The sequence below is a fragment of the Eptatretus burgeri genome, chromosome 17 (genome assembly GCF_056783735.1).
Source record: "Eptatretus burgeri isolate ZD-2024b chromosome 17, Ebu_testis_v1, whole genome shotgun sequence".
Taxonomy (NCBI): domain Eukaryota; kingdom Metazoa; phylum Chordata; class Myxini; order Myxiniformes; family Myxinidae; genus Eptatretus; species Eptatretus burgeri.
The window spans coordinates 54,102,665-54,122,423 of record NC_140977.1 but is presented as its reverse complement, the minus strand read 5'-3'; the positions used below and the strand labels follow the sequence as shown (position 1 = coordinate 54,122,423).

Here is a 19,759-nt window from a genome sequence, read left to right as displayed (position 1 = left end):
GCCCCCAAAAGGATATCTAGAGTCTCCCCAAAGATGACTGCATCATCTGCGAAATCAAGGTCAGAGATCTTAACATTCCCAAACGATGCACCGCAGCTTCGTCTCTCCGACATCCTCCCCAGAATCCAGTCCATACAAGTGCAGAAAAGTGTGGGGGCAAGTACACACCCCTGACGAACTCCGGTAACAACTGGAAATAAGTCAGAGATGGTACCACCACATCTCACAGCACTCTCAGTACCAGAGTGTAGTTCATGCTGAATGTTGTGCGTTCCAATCAGAATTGTTTTTTGTTTTGTTTTTCATTACAGGGTGAACGTGACCACAGGTTACCTCCAGCACTACGTTCGTAACCAGGCCGAGGTGGTTCTGACCAAAAGTGAACTTCAAGAGAGACTGCGCAATGAGTGAGTGACTGGTTTGGCATCGCCATTGCAGCTTCTGGAGCATCACCCTCTGTGATCGTTTCTTTTGGCACCATTGGTGCACTTTGTGACTGACTTTTTTTCACTGTAGATTTGTGAAGGCTGTGGGTGGAGTTCCAGCGTGGGTGGAAGCGCCAGCGCGAAAGAGAACCAGGAAAGAGATGAAGAAGAAGCGTGAGGAGACAACAGCAGGTGTGGATTCCATGTGGAGCTGTTGTGCTACTTTAACTGCAATGCTGGGCACCTTCAAATTATATTTCTGTGTTGGGAATGTTTCACTTTTGCTTCCTTTGTCAGGTGACAGTGATGAGAGTGAAGATGAGAGCGATGAGCTCATGCGTCGGACAGGAAATTATCTTGCACCATCTGCAGCACTTCCAAGAGGTGTAATTGGGGTGAGCTTTTGCAAAAGTCAGGATTGGGATCGTTATGTAATCTGTGAGCCAATGAAAGCCTAGTGTTGGCTTAGTGGTTAAGATGGCTGGTTTGGGATCTTAGGGTCCTGAGTTTGAGCTCTGTTGGCTGCTGAATTAACACCACGTGGGGGTTGACACAGCCTGTCATCCTTCTCCTTCCGACGTCGGCAAAATGAGTACCAGTATACTGTTATAGGGGCACAGAATCGGTGGCATAGTCGCGCCCCAACAAAATGATAGCTATCCAGCAGCCAAGCTGCCGTACGCAAGAAGAAGAACCAATGTTGCACGTGAAGACTGATTCGTAATGAAGACCAAGTAACTGCTGCATAACTTGTGATTAAAAAACAAACAAGCATGCCTGTCTTCAACAAATATCTGAAGCCCAACTACTAACTACATTGCCATGCCTTGCATGCACTGCGATTGAAAAATTGGGGATGGATCTTTAATGCGACCCTTTTTCACGGTCCTTTTATACCGTTTGCTGAACATTTGTTCCTCTTTTCTTGTATGGCACTTGTTGGGTGTCCCGCACCAACAACCCTGAAACTGAGCGTCCACGTGACGTTAGGGCCCTGTCACACCTTGACGTTTTAGCCAGCGTATGGCAAGGTCTCAAAATGTATGTAAAACGCTGGCGTACGCTGAACTATTGATGTTTTTTTTTTTTTTAAGTTTTGGGCGTATAATAACGTGTTGGACGTGTGCATAACGTATTAGTAACGTACACAGAACGTTTCAATCACATATAGATAACTTATACCAACGAATGCTGAGCGTGTTGTCGGCGTTCACAACCTATGCCCAATGATGTCTAACTGATGCATAGCGTGCGGCAGCGTATCGCCGACGATGACGTGGCGTAGGCTATTAATAGGCTGCGGCTCGACGATTCAAATCATAACCGCACTAGATATCGAAGTGTGAAGCCACTGTCACACCTTTAGTCCGCGCACCCTGTGCTGAAAAAGGTGGTAACCTGAAACAAAGTACAATAGTTTTAAAACCTGTTTTTGATGATTCCTAATGTACCTGGCACTATCCTATTAAAAATCTATTCAGTGGAACATTTTTTTTTTTGAGAAAACTTACCCCCACCCGTAAAATTCAAAAATTTGAATGTCGAAAATGAAAAATAACAAAAATGTGTTTCAATCTTATAAACAATAGTTTAATATACGACAGGAGCATCAGATATTTGCACTGGAAGTTAAAAACATAATCTAAACCTATAGAAATACTTGATATGGGTCAGAATGATTCCACATTCGTAAAATTGGCGGTGACCGGGCTCGGCGGGCGGCTGGCCACAGTACGTACCGGTAACAACATTTCACATATTGAAGTCTCGCGTTTATAAAATTTATGTAACTTTAAATAGTACATTATATAACATAGTATTACACACCAAGTACATCTGTATACACCAGGGTTAAACAATCACAATTGAAGCTGAATCTGTTATGAAACATCGGGAGGCCACGGCCATCTAAAACTCAAATTAACGTTCTGTTGGGTCTTCCTCCGAGTCTGTGTCAGCCGACAGTGAAATGTTTGCACACACCCCACGACATTCACCGCAGGCCATGGAACAATCCAATCCATTTTTTCGGTAGATACATCTCAAACTGTAGCACCCTGTTTCACAATTGCACCGTATCACTTTCAGTAACTTTTGTGGTGCTGGTGTATTGTCGGTCAAAATTGGGGCCAGTTTCCCTTCACTCACTTTCCAGCCCCATTGATCTGGAGGTACTTGGTCACCATGGCCGAACCACACTTGAACCTGTTGATACACTCTGAGGCTGTGATATTTAGCTGCAGCTGATGTTGGAGGCAGACTGCATGGCTGACTGCCTTTCCTGAGAACATATGTACCACTGTGTTGTCAGCATACACTACTTCCAACAGCTCCTGAAGGCCTGATCCACTCATCAGGTGGCCAATGGATCCCAGGAAGCTCATTTTTGTATGGAAGCCTCCCAAACGAACGACACTTGGTTGCAATTCAGGAAGATTCTCTACCATTATGTGTGCCTTCCACCATAACGGTTGATCAAATGTCACCACTGGGTAAGCTTGGTACTGACTTGCATGGGAAGATATGAATTTTAATGTCAAATAAATGCAGGTGAGATCGTTTGGATCCAAATCAATCATGAGGAGAAACATGACCGACGACACACCAGGATGTTCTCCTTTGTGGATGAGCTTCATGAACCCAGACCACTGGGGTCATGGGACTTTCAGCAGCAGCGATGACTTCCAAAGTAGATCTACATCTGCACATGGTTCTTTCGCATTTGAGTTTGTTATTGGCTGGGAGAGGAGAGACTGGAGGCTATCTCTTTCTGAGAAGAAGTGCTGAACATTTATCCGTCCAACGGAAGCAATATCACCAGATGTGACTTTCACTCTTGGAATGATTCTTGATGATTTTGTCCCGGGTGTCACCATAGCAATAATTCCCATTCTGTGGAACGTACCCTTGCCGTCAATACTTCTCACATTGTGGTCAACATTGTCAGCAGAATATTGTATAAAATTGTTTGCACTGAAGTTTTGAATCTCTGTGCCATGTGCAACTGAAGAACTTCTTTCGTACTTCTTCACGTCACTGTTAGAGCAGGAAAACCCATGGTGATATAAAGAATCCATCAAAAATTTTGATTGGAAGTGGTGGTGCATTTGAACACCCAAACTAATTTGTAATGGTGCCAGAAGGATACGAGGCCGTGTTGCCTGCATGATCGCTTGTCCTATTGAAGCAATTTTGGTGCTTCGATCTTTTCCACAGAATATTGTTTAACAACTGCTGCAAGAATGGTGGCACGAACTCCAGTGCTGTTTCTGTTGATATTTCGGCGGCAGTGGGATAGGTGTTCCTGGTCTGATCAAGGTCTTTTATGTCCTGTTTTATGAACTTAGCTTCTGCTTCAATTACGTGGGTCTTCTCATCCTTTTTGTCTTGCATCGTTTGTTGATGAAAATTATGTAGGATGCTGGAAGCGGTGGTGTGAAATGTTACTACATTTTGTTTGCCATTGATCTCTGTGATGATTATTCTGTCACTGATATGTTTTTTTAGTTCAGATTTCATATGTGGAAAGCTGTGTCAGTATCTTGGAGATATTCTTTTATCTTGCTTATCAAATCGTTGATGGTCACCTGCTCATCATCATTGTTTTCAAGATACTCTACTACTGCTTGAAAAGCTTTGGATTTTTTCGAGTCCTTGGGTCTGCCACTTCCACTGATTTTCTTGCATTTTGCAGCTCTCTGCTCTCTGGCTTGCTGAAAAACGATTGGCACTTGTTTCTCTGTTCTAAAGTTAACACTACAAATGTTGTGATATACTGCATCTGCAGCCAGCAGGTCTTGAACAAAAAGCACCCTACCTCTTACAATGTCAGCCCATTCTCCCTTGAACTCATCACATGCCTTCAGTATTTTGTTCTGGAAATCCATTGTTCTAACAGGAATAAGTTTATGTTCTGATTTCTTGCCTTTGTATACATCTGGACAACCACACAATACACAATCCTTGTCATAACTGAATGTAGTTTCTTTCGAATCTAAGTGTGTGCTGAAGATGATGATCCTGTTCACCAGAAAGTTTACGTTTGTTGTGATACAGGATTGATCGAGGGTTGGTATAGTCACTTCTGCACTTCACCTGGACAGACTGGCCAGCTGCGACTGTTATATCTTTGCCTCTGGCTTCGCTGGCTTTCAGGATACCATCACATCCCTTTTGTGTTAATGTAACAGTTCGCTCTCCACCTGACACTTTTTTGGCAAATTACACAGTCATCCATCTTGATGTTTCACTTCAGACTTTCTGCAAAATAAATCATCAATAAATCATTACTAAACCGATCTCACACAGTGTAAAACTTGCAGAGCTACACATTTTTAAGAATCATGGTCATGGATATTTGTATGTAGATCATATTATAACATAAATTGGAGTACATTGGCCTATTTTGTGCTTTACATGACAACAATACAAGTACATCGGTATTGAGGTAAAACTCGATCCGCGTTTTTGGCTGGGACAGGGTTTGCACTCCACTGAACTCTTGTTGTTTGTATAAACTGGACTAATAGTGACATTTAATACGACTATATGATTCATCCATAACATTTATAACTCATTTTGAAAGCATTTGGATGTATTTCTGTTATTTTGTATTTTCACCCGATACAATTTCTGGAATTTAAGGGGATACGGCTAAACTGTCTCCCTAAAAATATGTTCCACTATTTTTATTTTGGTAGATTTTCAATATGAATCTCCCAGATGAATAAGGACTTGGAAAAATAATGTCTGAAAACTATTGCAATTTGTTTCGGGTATATCCACAGGGTGCCTGGACTACTTGACGTTTTAGCCAGCTTATGCCGGCGTATGAAAAATTTGCCGAACCAAGCTGGCATGCGTCGAATACGTTATGGGTAAGTTTTGTATAAGTTAAGAGCACGTTGGCATACGTCGTAGTAGGCTGGCATACGTCGTCGTACGTCGAGAAATTTTCAGCATGTTGAAAATTTCTCGGCGTATGACACACGTTCCGCATACGCTGGCCATAAGTTGTAGGCATGTTACGCGATCGTTGACACACGTTACTTGTACGTTACTCATAAGTCGAAACACGTCAAGGTCATGGTTAGCGTCAGTGTTCCAGACTCCGTTTTTTTGTTTTGTTTTTTTCCTTCGGTATGACTGTGATGGACACTTCGATTTCTAGTGCGGTTATTATTTAAATCGTTGAGCGGCAGCCTATTAATGATATTATATTATAACCGCACTAGAAATCGAAGTGTTCACATCACCGTCATACCGAAGATAAAAAAAAATAAAAAAAAAAACCAGGGAGTCTGGAACACTGACGCTAACCATTACATTGACGTGTTTCGACTTATGAGTAACGTACAAGTGACGTGTGTCAACGATCGCGTAACGTGCCTACAACACATTACTCATAGGTTAGAAATAAATTTCGGGTACGCTAAACATTACCTCGACGTGTTTAGACTTATGAGTAACTTACAAGTAACGTGTGTCGACGTGTGTCAACGATCGCGTAACGTGCCTACAACTTATGGCCAGCATTATGCGGAACGTGTGAGTCATACGCTGGCATACGTCGAAAAAATTTCAAGCATGGAAAATTTGTCTAACACCTCGGCATACTACGACATATGCCAGCGTACTACGAAAAAAAGCCAGCGTACTTCGACGTATGCCGGCGTGCTCTTAACGTATACAAACTTACCCATAACGTATTCGACGTGTGCCAGCGTTTTAGCCAAATTTTGCATCCGTCAGGCATACGCTGGCTAAATCGTTAAGGTGTGACAGTACCTTTACCCTTGCCTCGCCGTTTCCATTTTCCGCCATTTGAAGATGGAAATGCTCTTGTAAGATTCTCCCACACTTTTAGTATTCCTGTCCCAAGTGGTTTAACACGATGCAACAAATGCAAGGTTCAAATGTGAATGCCAACTTCCACTCCCGTTTGCTTCAACGGTGGCACGATCCATCGTTCATTTGCAAAAGGAACCAAATGGCTGGCCATTCGATGTTCTCCGGCCGGCTGCCGCTGGTTTGGAGCTTTTTAACGTTTTCCACATGTTTCTCTCACCTCTGTGTTTTGAGGAACTCGTTCCACCCCCAAAATGTGCCTCTTGCGTGTGCGTGCAGGTGAAACGGTGCACCGATGCAAACAAGGCACAGCCGGCAGTTGGTACTCTAACCACAGTGCGCTTCCACCCGACGGCGAGCGTGATGATGGCAGCTGGAATGGATGAGAACATTAGTCTGTTTCAGGTTTGTTTTCTGCGAAGATCCTGTCCACTTGTGGGACCTTGGTATGCAGTTCGAGTTATCTTTTGGATGAATATAATAATAATTAGAGGCTTTCAAACAAACCAAACACTTGAGCTGCTCCACAAAACGAGGAAGCTTCTCCCCACTGTGCCATTTTTTGTTTAACATCACATTGTGGGTTTGGCAGGGGATATTTTTTCCCCAAGTCTTTCATGAATCGGGTGGCCAGACCTGATATTTGACAGGAGCCCGTTTGTGCAGCAATTTATATCGTTCAGGGTGTCTGAGATAACGCACCTGCTCTTTGTGAAATCCACTGTGGGGTCTCTTTAAGTCTGGCGAATGCCCAATGTGACACCCGGCTTAACATCTAACCAACGGATGGTGCTCTTTCATTTAGGGAATCAAACGGAAGCAAGACTGCTCGAAGCTTGGTTCAACAGAAGAACCAATCAAATTGACAATTGCCAATTTAAAGTATTTAGGGGGAGGGGGAGAGAGGGGTGAATGGAATTCCTTGTGGTTCGATACCCAATGTTACCTGGATGTGGAATCGTGTGTTTCTATGAACATTTCTCCCCACGACAGGTGGACGGGCAAACAAACCCGATCATACAGACGGTGCATCTCGAAAAGTTCCCAGTGGTCCGTGCACGCTTTTATCCCGACGGCTCAACTCTAATGGCCACGACCATACGTAGCACCTCCTTCTACTGCTACGACATGATTGTCGGCAGCGTGACTCGAGTGCGCGGCATCAGGGGTACGTTTGCTCTGTTGTATTGTTTTACACCCACACTGTGTCTGCAATGCTGGAAGTGGTGCAGCATTCTGACGCACATTGCGTTTGTATTCCGACAGGTCTCCAGGAAAGCTACATTCGGAGATTTGAGCTCTCACCGGATGGAAAGATTATGGCCATTGAGGGCACATCGGGATACACCCATCTTGTGAGCCTCAAGGTAACAAAGCTGATCATTGCACAAATACCACGCCCAGGATAAATGTGTTTTTCCTTCTGATGTGTGGTGTGAGCTCGAGTTCATTGTGTTGAGCTTGTATTCCGGTGGCTGCTCGTTTGAACCCAACCGTCTGAGTTCCCCCATTCTCAACTGTGGTCTTCAGCACTTGGGAGATAGAAGTGACCGAGCTTTGGGGCATAACTTTCATTTGCAGACAACAGAGCTGGTGGGACGTGTGAAGGTTGATGGCAAGATAACAAGCAGCGCATTCTCCTTGGATGGAACAACTTTATACACCACCAGCAGTAAGAGTGCAACCTCCATTATCCATATTACACTCACCCCTTCACCTCTGCCCCCTCCTCTTCCCTCCACCAACCTGTTTAAAAGTCTTGACCAGTCATATTGTTTCTTTAGTGTTATTCTGGGAAGCCATGACACACTAAAGATTTTAGTTTTATTTTAACAACTTTTCAAACAATAACGAAGCACTGAATGCAAAATCTCATGTGAGGCACAAAATCATCCCACAGAGTTCATGGTCTATTTTAAAAGAAAGTGGACTGGCAGGTTCGCTGAGGAGGTGTGCACAGTCACCTGCGAGCTGTCCAGCCTGGGTTCAAATCCCGACTCGGCTTTCAACTGTTTGACAAGCAGGGTGATTCAAAGTGTGCCGTCCCTCGGATGGACGTTAAACGGTCATCCTATCTGCCGGAATAATTGGTAGACGTTAAAGATCCCATGGTGCCCTTCATGAAGAGTAGGCGAGCTATCTCCAGCACCAAAAACAAATTACAAATTCCTGCTCTAACTACTGCTGGAAAGGCAATGGCAGACCACCTGGTATAACTTGGCAAGAAACTGCTTTGGCAGCACTGATGCTCCAACAAGAGTATGTAAAGCTTGGTTTTGGCTTCATGGTGAGGGTGGCTGGCTTGGGACCTCAGGGTCCTGAGTTTGAGCCCGTCTCTGTCGTTATTAACACCAGGTGGGATTGACTCAGCCTGTCATCCTTCCGAGGTTGGCAAAATGAGTACCAGCATGCTGGTATACCTTGTCGGAGTGGCGACCCGTCCAGGATTGTGCCCAATAGCCAAGGAGACTGCATAAGCAGCACCGACGCTCTGCACAGAGTATGGTCCCAATATCCTCCTTAGCAGCGGCACACCCATGCCCCCACAATTCCAACTTCCTGTACACACAGTGAAGTGGGCCCAGAGTGTTAAGGTCACTGATTTGGTTGAAGAACCATTTGGAATCAAGTTGTACAAAAAAAACAAACAAGCAGTCACAGACTGGTACTTACGAAATCGTCAACTTGACCTCTGACCTTGTCTAATAAAAACTGTCTCTAGAGAAGGTAGCGACGCAAACCAGAAGTTTCTAAGATGATTCTGTACCAAACCATCAAAAATCGAATGTTTTGGATGTTTGACCTCACTGTGACCTTGACCTTTGACCGATTTTGACCAAAATCTAATCAGCGCTAGCCATCACCCTCCTGAATCACGTGGTGTAATTTGACATTGGTAGCTTCTTTTGTTCTCGAGTTATCGTGCCGACAAACAAACACACAAACACAGATGACGGAAGTGATCAATAAACCTACGAAATCTTTCGATTTCGTAAGTAACAAACCCCCCAACAATTTAAATGTCGAATCTTCAGTGCATCGTCACCCATTTGTGCTTGAAGTGTTAAATTTAATAACTGGAAACTGATCAAATCGTCCCCCCCTCCCAACAGACAGCGGTGAGGTTTACATCTGGGACGTGGGAATGAGGAGGTGCATCAACAGATTCCCAGATGACGGAAGCAATGACACCACGTCCATCGCAGTCAATGACACTTACCTCGCCTGCGGGTCCGAGTACACACGTAAACCCAAAGCCTTTCCACACACACACACACACACACACACACACACACACACACACACACACACACACACACACACACACACACACACACACACACACACACACACACACACACACACACACACACACACACACACACACACACACAAGGGAGATTGTACATCGATGAGGAATGTTCGTTATGCAATGGAATGGTGTTTCATTGAAATTGTCCTCTTGAGAGCAGGTTTGGCCTTTCGAGTTATCCTGGTAGCAGAAAGTGGAATTTTAGATTTTGCACAGGAGTCGGAGATCACTTTCCTCTGCCTTGGGTGGTGTTGTCTTCCATTACATGCTGACCTGTGGTTATAGTTATGTTGTGCTTTCCTTTTGAAGACAAACTGTATGCTATGATAACGTATGTTGTTTCCCACAGCTCCGAGAGTGGCATTGTGAACGTGTACCAAAAGGATTCGTGCCTGCAGACACACATCCCCAAGCCCCTTAAGATTCTCAAAGGCCTCGTCACCTCCGTCAACCAGCTTGCTTTCCATCCGTCTGGGGAAATGCTCGCCACCGCGTCTTCGCAAAAGGCCAACGCCCTTCGACTGGTAATGTTGACTCGCACACGTGGGCCCAACGACATGTCGGTCGAAGGTTTAAAGAGAACCGGGTGCTTGTTTTTTGGGGGAACACGACCAGATTGTTGTGAATGAAGCGTGACAGTCTGAGGGTAGATCTTGTTAAAAAGTTTCATTTCAAATGAAGACCTGAGGATGTTTTGATTTTGTCGGTAAACCCTCACTCACTCGACCTTTGCGTGTGTGGTTTGAAGGTTCATATGAGGTCATTATCAGCATTCTCAAATTTCCCAGCAAAAGAGAAAAAGGGGTTGGGGAGACCTCAGAGCCTGAATTTCTCACCTGGTGGAGGATACTTGGGGTTTGCATCCGGGCAGGGAAAAGCCAGACTGTACAGGTATAACCCTCTTCCTCCCATTTCACTCCCACCCAATCCCCCCCTTCTCCCTTTACCATCTCTCGTGTATGTTGTAATATAGCAATTCATACAATGGTCAACTTTTCATATAGAATCTGGAAACTTGTGTTTTTTCACGTCCTAAGATCACATAGGACTACAAATCAGCTGTTTCCAATTTTTCCAAACATTGCTCATGACAAAAATCCAAGATGGTGGGCCAGTGAGTGACGAAAATGGATAAAAATTGATAAACTTTGTTTCGTATTTTCAGACACAGTGTATGCAGTAGAAGATCTATAATTATAGACATCATAATCATAATCCCTAACACTCATCAATATGACCACTCTGATATCTTTGCCTGATCCTGCATATTTAGACGATATACGTGTAGTGTCTTTTACATAAAAATTATTAATTATGTGTTAATTAAAACCTGAAAAGATCTGTTGGACTACTTTATTCGAACTGTTGATGGTAAATCGGTTGGTTACATGGATGCATACCTAGTATTTGACAACTACAGCATCATTAATTTGCTCAAGGACAGAACCAGACAGCTTCGTACGGCAGGGAGAACACAGGACGAGGGGTATAAAGTAGACGATACTACATGCATTAAAGACTTCGTCATTTCTGAGCACAAAGGAAACAAAAGCCAATATTGTGTTGTATCTTGCACAAAAAGTTGTTCGATTGTGCAAAGTACCGATCACCACACACACCCAGAAAGGCATACTTTCTTCCCAGCCAAACATGGTGAGCATTCTGATGTTCACAGGAGGAAGCTGATACACTGTTGATCTTGTATGCAGTTGCAGTGAGTCATCTGGGCAATACTGTGCACATATATTCTTGTGATACTGATGTGCTAGTGCTTGCTCTGCGAAGAGTACCTGATCTGAAGCCAGACAGTGTTATCATCATGGGCACTGGAGATGGATGACGAAAAATCAAACTCAAGCCCATCTATGTTGCTCTGGGTGCAGAAAGAGCAGTAGCATTGCCAGTATTGCATGCACTCACTGGTAGTGATTCCACTGGTCACATCAAAGGAAAGGGGAAGTCATCATGCTTCAAAGTCTTCATGAAGGTAGGCGAAGATGTTATCTGTGCTCTTTCTGGTCTTGGTTTTGGAGTGTACCCATCACCGGGGGTGTTGTCTGGATGTGAAAAGTTTGTGCATCAGCTGTTCAACTCTGGGTTTGCATCAGCCAAGGCACTGAGGTGGCACATGTTCAAGCAGCTGAAGGGTAACCAAGGTGTGGAGAAGCTACTTCCGACTCAAGGATGTATCACTGAGCATATATTGCGCGCACACCTACAAGCCAACATATGGTTGCAAGACTTAGTAGCCGTACCAATTCTACTGGATCCTGTTACTCTGGGATGGCGACAACTGGAGGACAGCCACTATGTCCCATTTGTCTCAAAAGTTCCAGCAGCACTGGAGGCTGTGGTGGAACTTGTGAAGTGTTCCTGTGTCGCCAGGAAGTGCAGTGGATGGTGCTCTTGTAAGGCACATAATCTAGCCTGTACAGAGCTCTGCAAGTATGAAGGAGCTGAGGACACATGCAACAATGTCGCAATTGATGAGAATTCAAGCGATGATGAGGAAAATGAGGACTTGGATGACTAAATAATTATATACAGTCATGCGCCACTTAACGACGGGTTACTTTCTGAGAAATGCGTCGTTAAAGGCCCTGTCACACCTTGACGATTTAGCCAGCATATGCCCGACGTATGCAAAATTTGGCTAAAACGCTGGCACACATCGAATACGTTATGGGTAAGTTTGTATACGTAAAGAGCACGCTGGCATACGTCGTAGTATGCTGGCTTTTTTTCGTAGTACGCTGGCATACGTCGTAGTACGCCGAGGTGTTAGACATTTTCCATGCTTGAAATTTTTTGACGTATGCCAGCGTATGACTCACATGTTCCGCATACGCTTGGCCATAAGTTGTAGGCACGTTGCACGATCGTTGACACACGTTACTTGTAAGTTACTCATAAGTCGAAACACGTCGAGGTAATGTTTAGCGTACCCAAAACTTATTTCTAACCTATGAGTAACGTGTTGTAGGCACGTTAGGCGATCGTTGACACAATTTACTCATAAGTCGAAACGCGTCAACGTAATGGTTAGCGTCAGTGTTCCAGACTCCCTGGTGTTTTTTTTTTTTTTCTTCGGCGTGACGGTGATGTTGACACTTCGATTTCTAGTGCGGTTATAATATAATATAATAGGCTGCCGCTCAACGATTTAAATCATAACCGCACTCGAAATCGAAGTGTCAACATCATCGTCATACCGAAGAAAATAAAAATAAAAAAAATGAAAAAACCAGGGAGTCTGGAACACTGACGCAAACCATTACGTCGACCTGTTTCGACTCATGAGTAACGTGTGTCAACGATCGCATAACGTGCCTACAACTTCTGCCAGCGTATGCGGAACGTGTGTCATACGCAGAGTACGTCGAGAAATTTTCAACATGCTGAAAATTTCTCGACGTATGCCAGCATGCTCTTAACGTATACAAAACTTACCCATAACGTATTCGACGTGTGCCAGCTTGGTTCGGCAAATTTTTCATACGTCGGCATGCGCTGGCTAAAACGCCAAGGTGTGACAGCGGCTTCACACTTCGATGTCTCGTGCGGTTATGATTTGAATCTTCGAGCCGCAGCCTATTAATAGCTTACGCCACGTGATCGTCGGCGATACGCTGCCGCGTTATTATGCTTAAGTTAGAGTATCGTTGGGCATAGGTTGTGAACGCCGACAACACGCTCAGCATTCGTTGGTATAAGTTATCTGTATGTGATTGAAACGTTCTGTGTACGTTACTAATACATTATGCATACGTCCAACACGTTATTATACGCCCAAAACTTAAAAAAAACATCAATAGTTCAGCGTACGCCAGCGTTTTACATACATTTTGATACGTTGCCATACGCTGGCTAAAACGTCAAGGTGTGACAGGGCCCTCACCGACGTCGTTGTTGTGCGAACATCATATTTTAATTTTTTTCGTTTTCGAACATCGTACTTATACAAACCTCGACACCAAGGCTATAGAGTGTAGCTTATTGCTCCGAGGATACAAACCTGTACAGCATGTTACTGTACTGAATACTGTCGGCAATTGTAACACACATCCAAGAGAGACGGAAGACACGTTAGTTTTACCTCTGTGCTGTTCATGACGGCCATGGGTGTTGTTAGCAGCAGCTTACAATCTCCTCTCGCATCGATTATAGAAAGGTGAATAAATAGCGTTTGGATTTTATAAATATGTAATCATTGCATCGATGTTATAATTTACAAATGAAGAAACGAGCACCTGTCAATTGTGATATATATTTTCGGAACAGTGCGATTGTTTTAATAACATAAAAAGCTTTACCAAAAATAAATTTGTGTTTTAACTTCGACTGTAACAACGATTTATTCGCGGAATTCTTCAATTCAAAGGTAATTTACTTGCTGGAAGGTAAACGTGCAAACATTGGTTCAGTTTGAAAGCCGACCCTGCTTTTTTCGCGATGACATTTTATGGACCTCAACGATCGCATTATAACGGGGCCACACTGTCATTTATTATCATTATGTACTGTACAGTGTACATCATTGTATGTGCTATTTTTATATGACTGGCAGCGCTATCTCGGCTACATCACTCGGCGATAGGAATTTTTCAGCTCCATTATAATGGAGCTGGCAGATCCGTCGTATATGCGATTACCGTCATAAATGCGATTATGGGACCACCGTCGTATATGCGATCCGTCATTGCCCGAAACGTCGTTATGTGGCGCATGACTGTATGCCTAAGCATCTTTGTGTTTTGTATTTGCACATCCATTCAAATTGTATGTTCAGTACTACAGAACGTCCTTTTTGTGCATATTTGGCTGTCATCTTTTGGGGTGTTCGTAAATAATGCCTAACTGGGTTAAATTAAGCTGAACAGATATTTTTTATTATCTCTGAATGTGCTATAATGGGTAAAATATGGCGATTTCTCAAATTTTGGATTTTGGTGACTGCTTATGCATAAAAAAATGGGAAACAGCTGTTTTTGTGTTCACTGTAAACATAGGAACTGAAAAATTACAAGTTTCCAGATTCTATATGAAAAGTTGACCAAATTACACAATGACCTACACTTGTCTCCCTGCATTCCTCTTTTCCTGCTTAACCCTACTCCCCTCCCTCCGTTTGATCACCCTTCACCAGCCGCACCTCCCTCCCATTTCAGTCATACCCCACACCCTAAGACCCCTCACTCCTTCCATGCCACCATGTTCCCACTCCCCCATTCCAATCTCCACCATAATGGAAGGGGGGAAATCATCCTGTGAAACCTTGCAAATGCATCTTATTCATTTATTTATTTTCTGTTTTGCAGGTTGAAACATTACAAGAACTTTTAGAATTCATTTTTTTTTTTTACATTCGATGATACAAAAATCAACTTTTGTAACATCTCCAAAAATCAATAAAGCTGTTTAAAATTATTTTCACTTCTGGGTTTGTGGTTAAAGTTTTACTTGAGCCATAAATATCTTTAATACAAAATCAGTTTCAAGGTTTGAGAAAAAAAAATAAAAAAAAGGCAACGGAACGAGATCCCATTATCGGTGAAACGAAGTGAATACAAAATGCATGGAAATCGAGATGAGAATCAGGGCTTCTGCAAGGCCTGCATCAGTTTGTGACAGGCATCCTTGTGTTTCTCCAATCTCTGATTTGGCCTGAAATACAAGAGGACGAAAATGGGTGCAAGTGCAGTTGGAGGTGTAGTTGTGTCCAACCGTGCCGGCACGGCACTTACTTTGCGAGGAAAGCAGTGAGGATGGGTTGGAGGCTGTGCGGGAAGTAAGGCTGGCTTGCGACGTGTGCCAACACCAGCAGAGGGCCCTCGAGGCTGCTCATCGGTCGAACGGACGTCTCGCTCTGCCCGTAAGGAAACGCACGTCAAAAAATCCATCATCCATCCTTACGATATAAGGTAAAGGCAGAGAAAAGCAAAGCCAATTCACCTTGAGGAGGCCTAAATGGACCAGCAAGTGTGATACGAACAAATCCTGTTGGAACTCCGTGTGTTGAAAAGCTTTCGTGAGAAGTGAATCTGCGCAACACAATTAAATCCATCCTTGTGAGCACTGATGTTCATTCACACCGCACAACTTATCCTTGTGGAGTTTATTACGTTAACTCCTTCCTTGTATTTATTGTCATTTCATAACTTCCACCAAAAACGTTCTAAGTGAACACCGACTGGATCGAAAATAGTTTTAACTGAGGAGGCAGCCGGGGAGGGGACTGTCCAGGTACACCGACATGAGTCATCACTTTAACCACCACCCCACCCTCCTCAAAATTAAAATCGAACGACTTCCCGGAGGTTGTTTGGACCTGGAGTTAAATACGCAAGAACAGACCAAATCAAAATGTTATCGCATCACCGAGTCGGAAACCTCAACTCCCAGGAAAGGCACGTAAACGTTAAACCGGGTGTCCCGTCTGGCAGCATTAGTTGGTGGACGTTAAAGATCGCACGGTGTCCTTCGCGAAGAGTCGGTGAGTATTCGCTGGCAGCCTGAACAAATTACAAATCCCTGCTAGAACCTACAAGGGGAGGGGGGAGGGGGGGCACTGCACCAGCAGCACAGGCATGCTCCCATCAATGATGCAAACCAGGAGCCACAGGCTGCGCACACACACACACATACACACACACACACCAAAGGCACCACGTGCTGCATTGTGGGCCATCAAACTGATTAGTGACTATCAGTCCGTCCAAAATAAGTTCTACAACACCACACAAAAGCCCTGGCGAGCGTCTGCAATCTTTAATTACTCTCTCGTCTCTGAATTTCAATAATCAGTCCAGGAAATTGAACTCGTTACAACGGGAACCATTTGCGCCGTCTCGTTCAAGAGGGTCTTCTTCTTTTATATTGATTGAAGAAGAAAAAAAATTCCTGCAAACTTCGGTAACTTCTGATTCTCCATTTCTGGGATGTGTGTCGTGTGCAACAAAGGAAGAGGGTTTCACAGAGCATTCGAGAGATCGTTAATGTTAATGAGGATCAACACTGCCTTTGGGGAATTGCAGCCTCCTCTGGGAGATGAGAGGAGAGGGTTCCATTGATGACATCACACGTTGACTGTGTGAATGGAGGAAGTCAGAAATCCAGGAATGATGGTGACCTTGTATTCCACAGGCAGAGAGCTTGGGAAGCAAAGCAGGATGCCAGACTGTCGAATGCCCAAGATATATCCATTTGCAGGCACGATGGACTGAATGGCCTCCACCTTTTTCTGTTTTCCTTGTATTTCCTTGAGACAGTTCTCACCTCTTGTCTGACACTGATCCTCCAAGCGTTCTTGAAGCATGTCCAGAGTTGACCGGGACAAATCCAAACTGATGGTCGAAGATCAGGCTGTCTGCAAACAGGAAAGACTTCATCTGCAGCAATGATGCATTCCATGACTTGCTTGTAATTGGAAGTAAGCTTGCTGGTCTGTAGTTCATACGATCTGCTTTTGTGCCTTTCTTGTGGATCGGAGTGATATTTGCCGACTTCCACAGGGTGAAAGATAAGAGGGGAAGCAAGAACGGCAGAGAAGGGTTAATGATGAAGTGTACCGATGCGGTCTCGGGTCATTGCCCATGGAGAGTCGAGGCCAGACAAAACTTTCTCCACCTGTTTTTTATTTTTTTGTATACCTTGTCGAGGCTTGCATGAGAGCAAACACACAACACACATCAAGGGCGGCATGAGACAAGAGAGGAGGGAGTGGTAAGGACAAAACAGCGGGGAACAGAGACATGCGGAGATCTGTGGAAGGGAGAGGGATGGGACGGGGAACATGGGGAATAGAAGATGGAAATTACAGGGATTTTCAGGAAGGAAAGCAGGGAATTTGAAGGAGGTGGCCTTGGGTGGATTATCGGGGGTAGAAAAGATCGAGGATTTGGATGGGGGATGATAAGAGGTGGTGGTGAACAGCTGTTTTGAAGGCCTGGAGGGAAGAATGGGAATGAATAGAGTGAGGGAGTTTATCCCAAAGGTGGGGAAAAAAAAAAGAGGAATGAAAGAGTGAAGGTGAGCAGTGATTCATGATTTTGGTAGTTTTACCAGAAGGGGGTTGTTGGTGGACCTTGAGCGCCCTGCGGAAATGTGGTGGGGACAGATCGCAGAGAGCGGGGGGGGGGGGGGCGAGGCTGGAGAGGAGACGGGAGAAGACAGAAAGACCACCGACCAACCTGCGGTGATTGAGTGAGAGGACCAAAGACAGCCTCATTGCGGGAGATGCCAATGATCCGAAATGCCTTGGTTTCTACAGCGTGAAGCCGAGAAAGGTGGGAGGGAGGAGCACCAGCCCAGAGGGGAGAGCAGTACTCCATCCGGCTGCGGGTAAAAGCTTTGTAAGTGGTCAGGAGCTCAGGTGAGCTGAGGAAGGACTTTGCACGACGGAGGATTCCCAGTCGGCGACTGGCTTTGGAGGTGAGGTTTGAAATGTGGCTTTCCCAGGAAAAGTCATGGCAGATAGTGAGACCCAGAAGCTTGACAGAAAGGACTTTTTCCAGAGGATTGTTGAGAAAGTGAATGGGGGGGGGGGGGGTGCTTTGAAACGGTCCTTTCGAAGAGACATATTGAGAGTGTGAGATTTGTCCGGATTGAAAGACATGTTCCACGTGTTGGACCAGTTTGTGATTTTATCCAGATCAGCAGTGAGCGAAGAAGCTGCTGCGAGCCGGTCTGAGGGATGACCGATGGTATGGCAGAGGGTGGAGTCATCAGCAAAGAGATATAGAGGATTTTCCAGAGAGTCGGAGAGATCATTGATGAAAACCAGAAAAAAAGAACAGGGCCCAGAACGCTACCTTGAGGAACTCCAGCCTGGACAGGAAGGGGGGGATGAAAGAACTCCATTTAGGGCCACACGTTGACTGCGACAGGAGAGGAAGTCAGTGAGCCATGAGTGGAGATGGCCTTGGATACCATAGGAAGAGTTTGGTGAGCAGGGCAGGGTGCCAGACTGTCAAAAGCACGTGATATGTCCAGGGATACGGCTCGGATTTCCTGTATGGCATTGAGGGCTACCATCGATTGTTGGGAGAGCAGAAGCAGCATATCCAGGGTAGAGTGACCTGGTCTGAAACCAAATTGATGATCAGAAATCAAGCCATTGGAGAAGAGGAAGGATTTGATGTCTCAAACAATGATGGATTCCAGAACCTTGCTGATGATTGGGAGAAGGCTGATTGGTCTGTAGTTGCAGGGATCTGTTTTTGCACCTTTTTTGTGCAGGGCAGTGATGTTAGCAGATTTCCAAGCAGATGGCAGATGACTGAGCAAATGAGAGGGTGAATAGAACAGAGAGAAGGTGAGCAAGAGCAGAAGAGCAGGCTTTGAGGACACGTGGGCTGATGCCGTCTGGACCGGTTGCAGAATCTGAGTCAAGGTTTGACAGTTAGCTCTCCACCTTGTCAGGAGAAAAGGACACAGAGTCCAGGGACAGTTGAGTGCGACTGGGTAAGGTGGGTAGAGAAAGTGATGGGTTTTGGACACAAGATTTAGCTGCAAACACCGAGTTTAGGCATTCAGCTTTTTCGCGTGCGGTATCAGCCGTGCTACCATTTGAGGTAAGGGAGGGGATGGAGGGGGAACATACACCAAAACAGATTTGATTAGACGCCACCAGGATTTTGAGAAGGGAGAGAGAGGTTTGAGAGTTCAGACTTTAGATGAGAAAGATGTTGTTTTCTGGCTCTCCTGAGGGTTGATACACACTTGTTCTGAGCTTTATGGAAGGAACTGAGATTGCCCTCAGTTGGGTTTGCTTTCCATGAGGCAAAGGCAAGTTGTTTCAGGACAACTGCCTCACCACAAGCTTCAGTGAACCAAGGGCGGGAGGATGGGAGGATAACTGAAGACGAGAGGGAATAAATCTGTGCATGATATAGAGCAAGTTTCTTTGAAAGAATTCCCAGGATGAGTTGATGTTGGAGAAAGTAGCAATAGGAGACCCTGCCAGTCGGCTTGAGTGAAATGCCAGACTCGATGGCGGTGAGGTGGTTCTCTGATAATAGCCAGAGAGATGTCCACTTTGACAAGGACGTGGTCAGAAGAACCGATTGGAGCGGAGGAAGAGCTGCAGATATTGTCAGGGAAATTTGTCAAAATCAGATCCAGAAGAGATGGAGTACCATTGGTTGAGATCCGGGTAGGGAAGTTGACAGATTGA

At 44.7% G+C, this 19,759-nt stretch overlaps 2 protein-coding genes across 2 annotated transcripts in view; one reads left to right on the top strand and one right to left on the bottom strand.

The window, feature by feature from the left end:
- Positions 1-15,012, top strand: part of UTP18 (UTP18 small subunit processome component) — a 52,367-nt gene extending 37,355 nt beyond the window's left edge. Inside the window, exons 5-15 of the mRNA XM_085863339.1 lie at positions 312-407; positions 517-617; positions 723-820; positions 6,552-6,677; positions 7,266-7,440; positions 7,539-7,639; positions 7,854-7,944; positions 9,386-9,503; positions 9,935-10,109; positions 10,334-10,476; positions 14,904-15,012. Coding sequence (XP_085719465.1) covers positions 312-407; positions 517-617; positions 723-820; positions 6,552-6,677; positions 7,266-7,440; positions 7,539-7,639; positions 7,854-7,944; positions 9,386-9,503; positions 9,935-10,109; positions 10,334-10,476; positions 14,904-14,928 — 1,249 coding nt within the window. The 3' untranslated portion in view covers positions 14,929-15,012. The remainder of the gene's footprint in view (positions 1-311; positions 408-516; positions 618-722; positions 821-6,551; positions 6,678-7,265; positions 7,441-7,538; positions 7,640-7,853; positions 7,945-9,385; positions 9,504-9,934; positions 10,110-10,333; positions 10,477-14,903) is intronic.
- RANGAP1 (Ran GTPase activating protein 1) overlaps positions 14,870-19,759 on the bottom strand; it is an 85,796-nt gene continuing 80,906 nt past the window's right edge. Inside the window, exons 13-15 of the mRNA XM_085863333.1 lie at positions 15,538-15,626; positions 15,330-15,451; positions 14,870-15,249 (exon numbers count right to left, since the gene is read on the bottom strand). Of these exons, the coding sequence (XP_085719459.1) occupies positions 15,180-15,249; positions 15,330-15,451; positions 15,538-15,626 (281 nt within the window). The 3' untranslated portion in view covers positions 14,870-15,179. The remainder of the gene's footprint in view (positions 15,250-15,329; positions 15,452-15,537; positions 15,627-19,759) is intronic.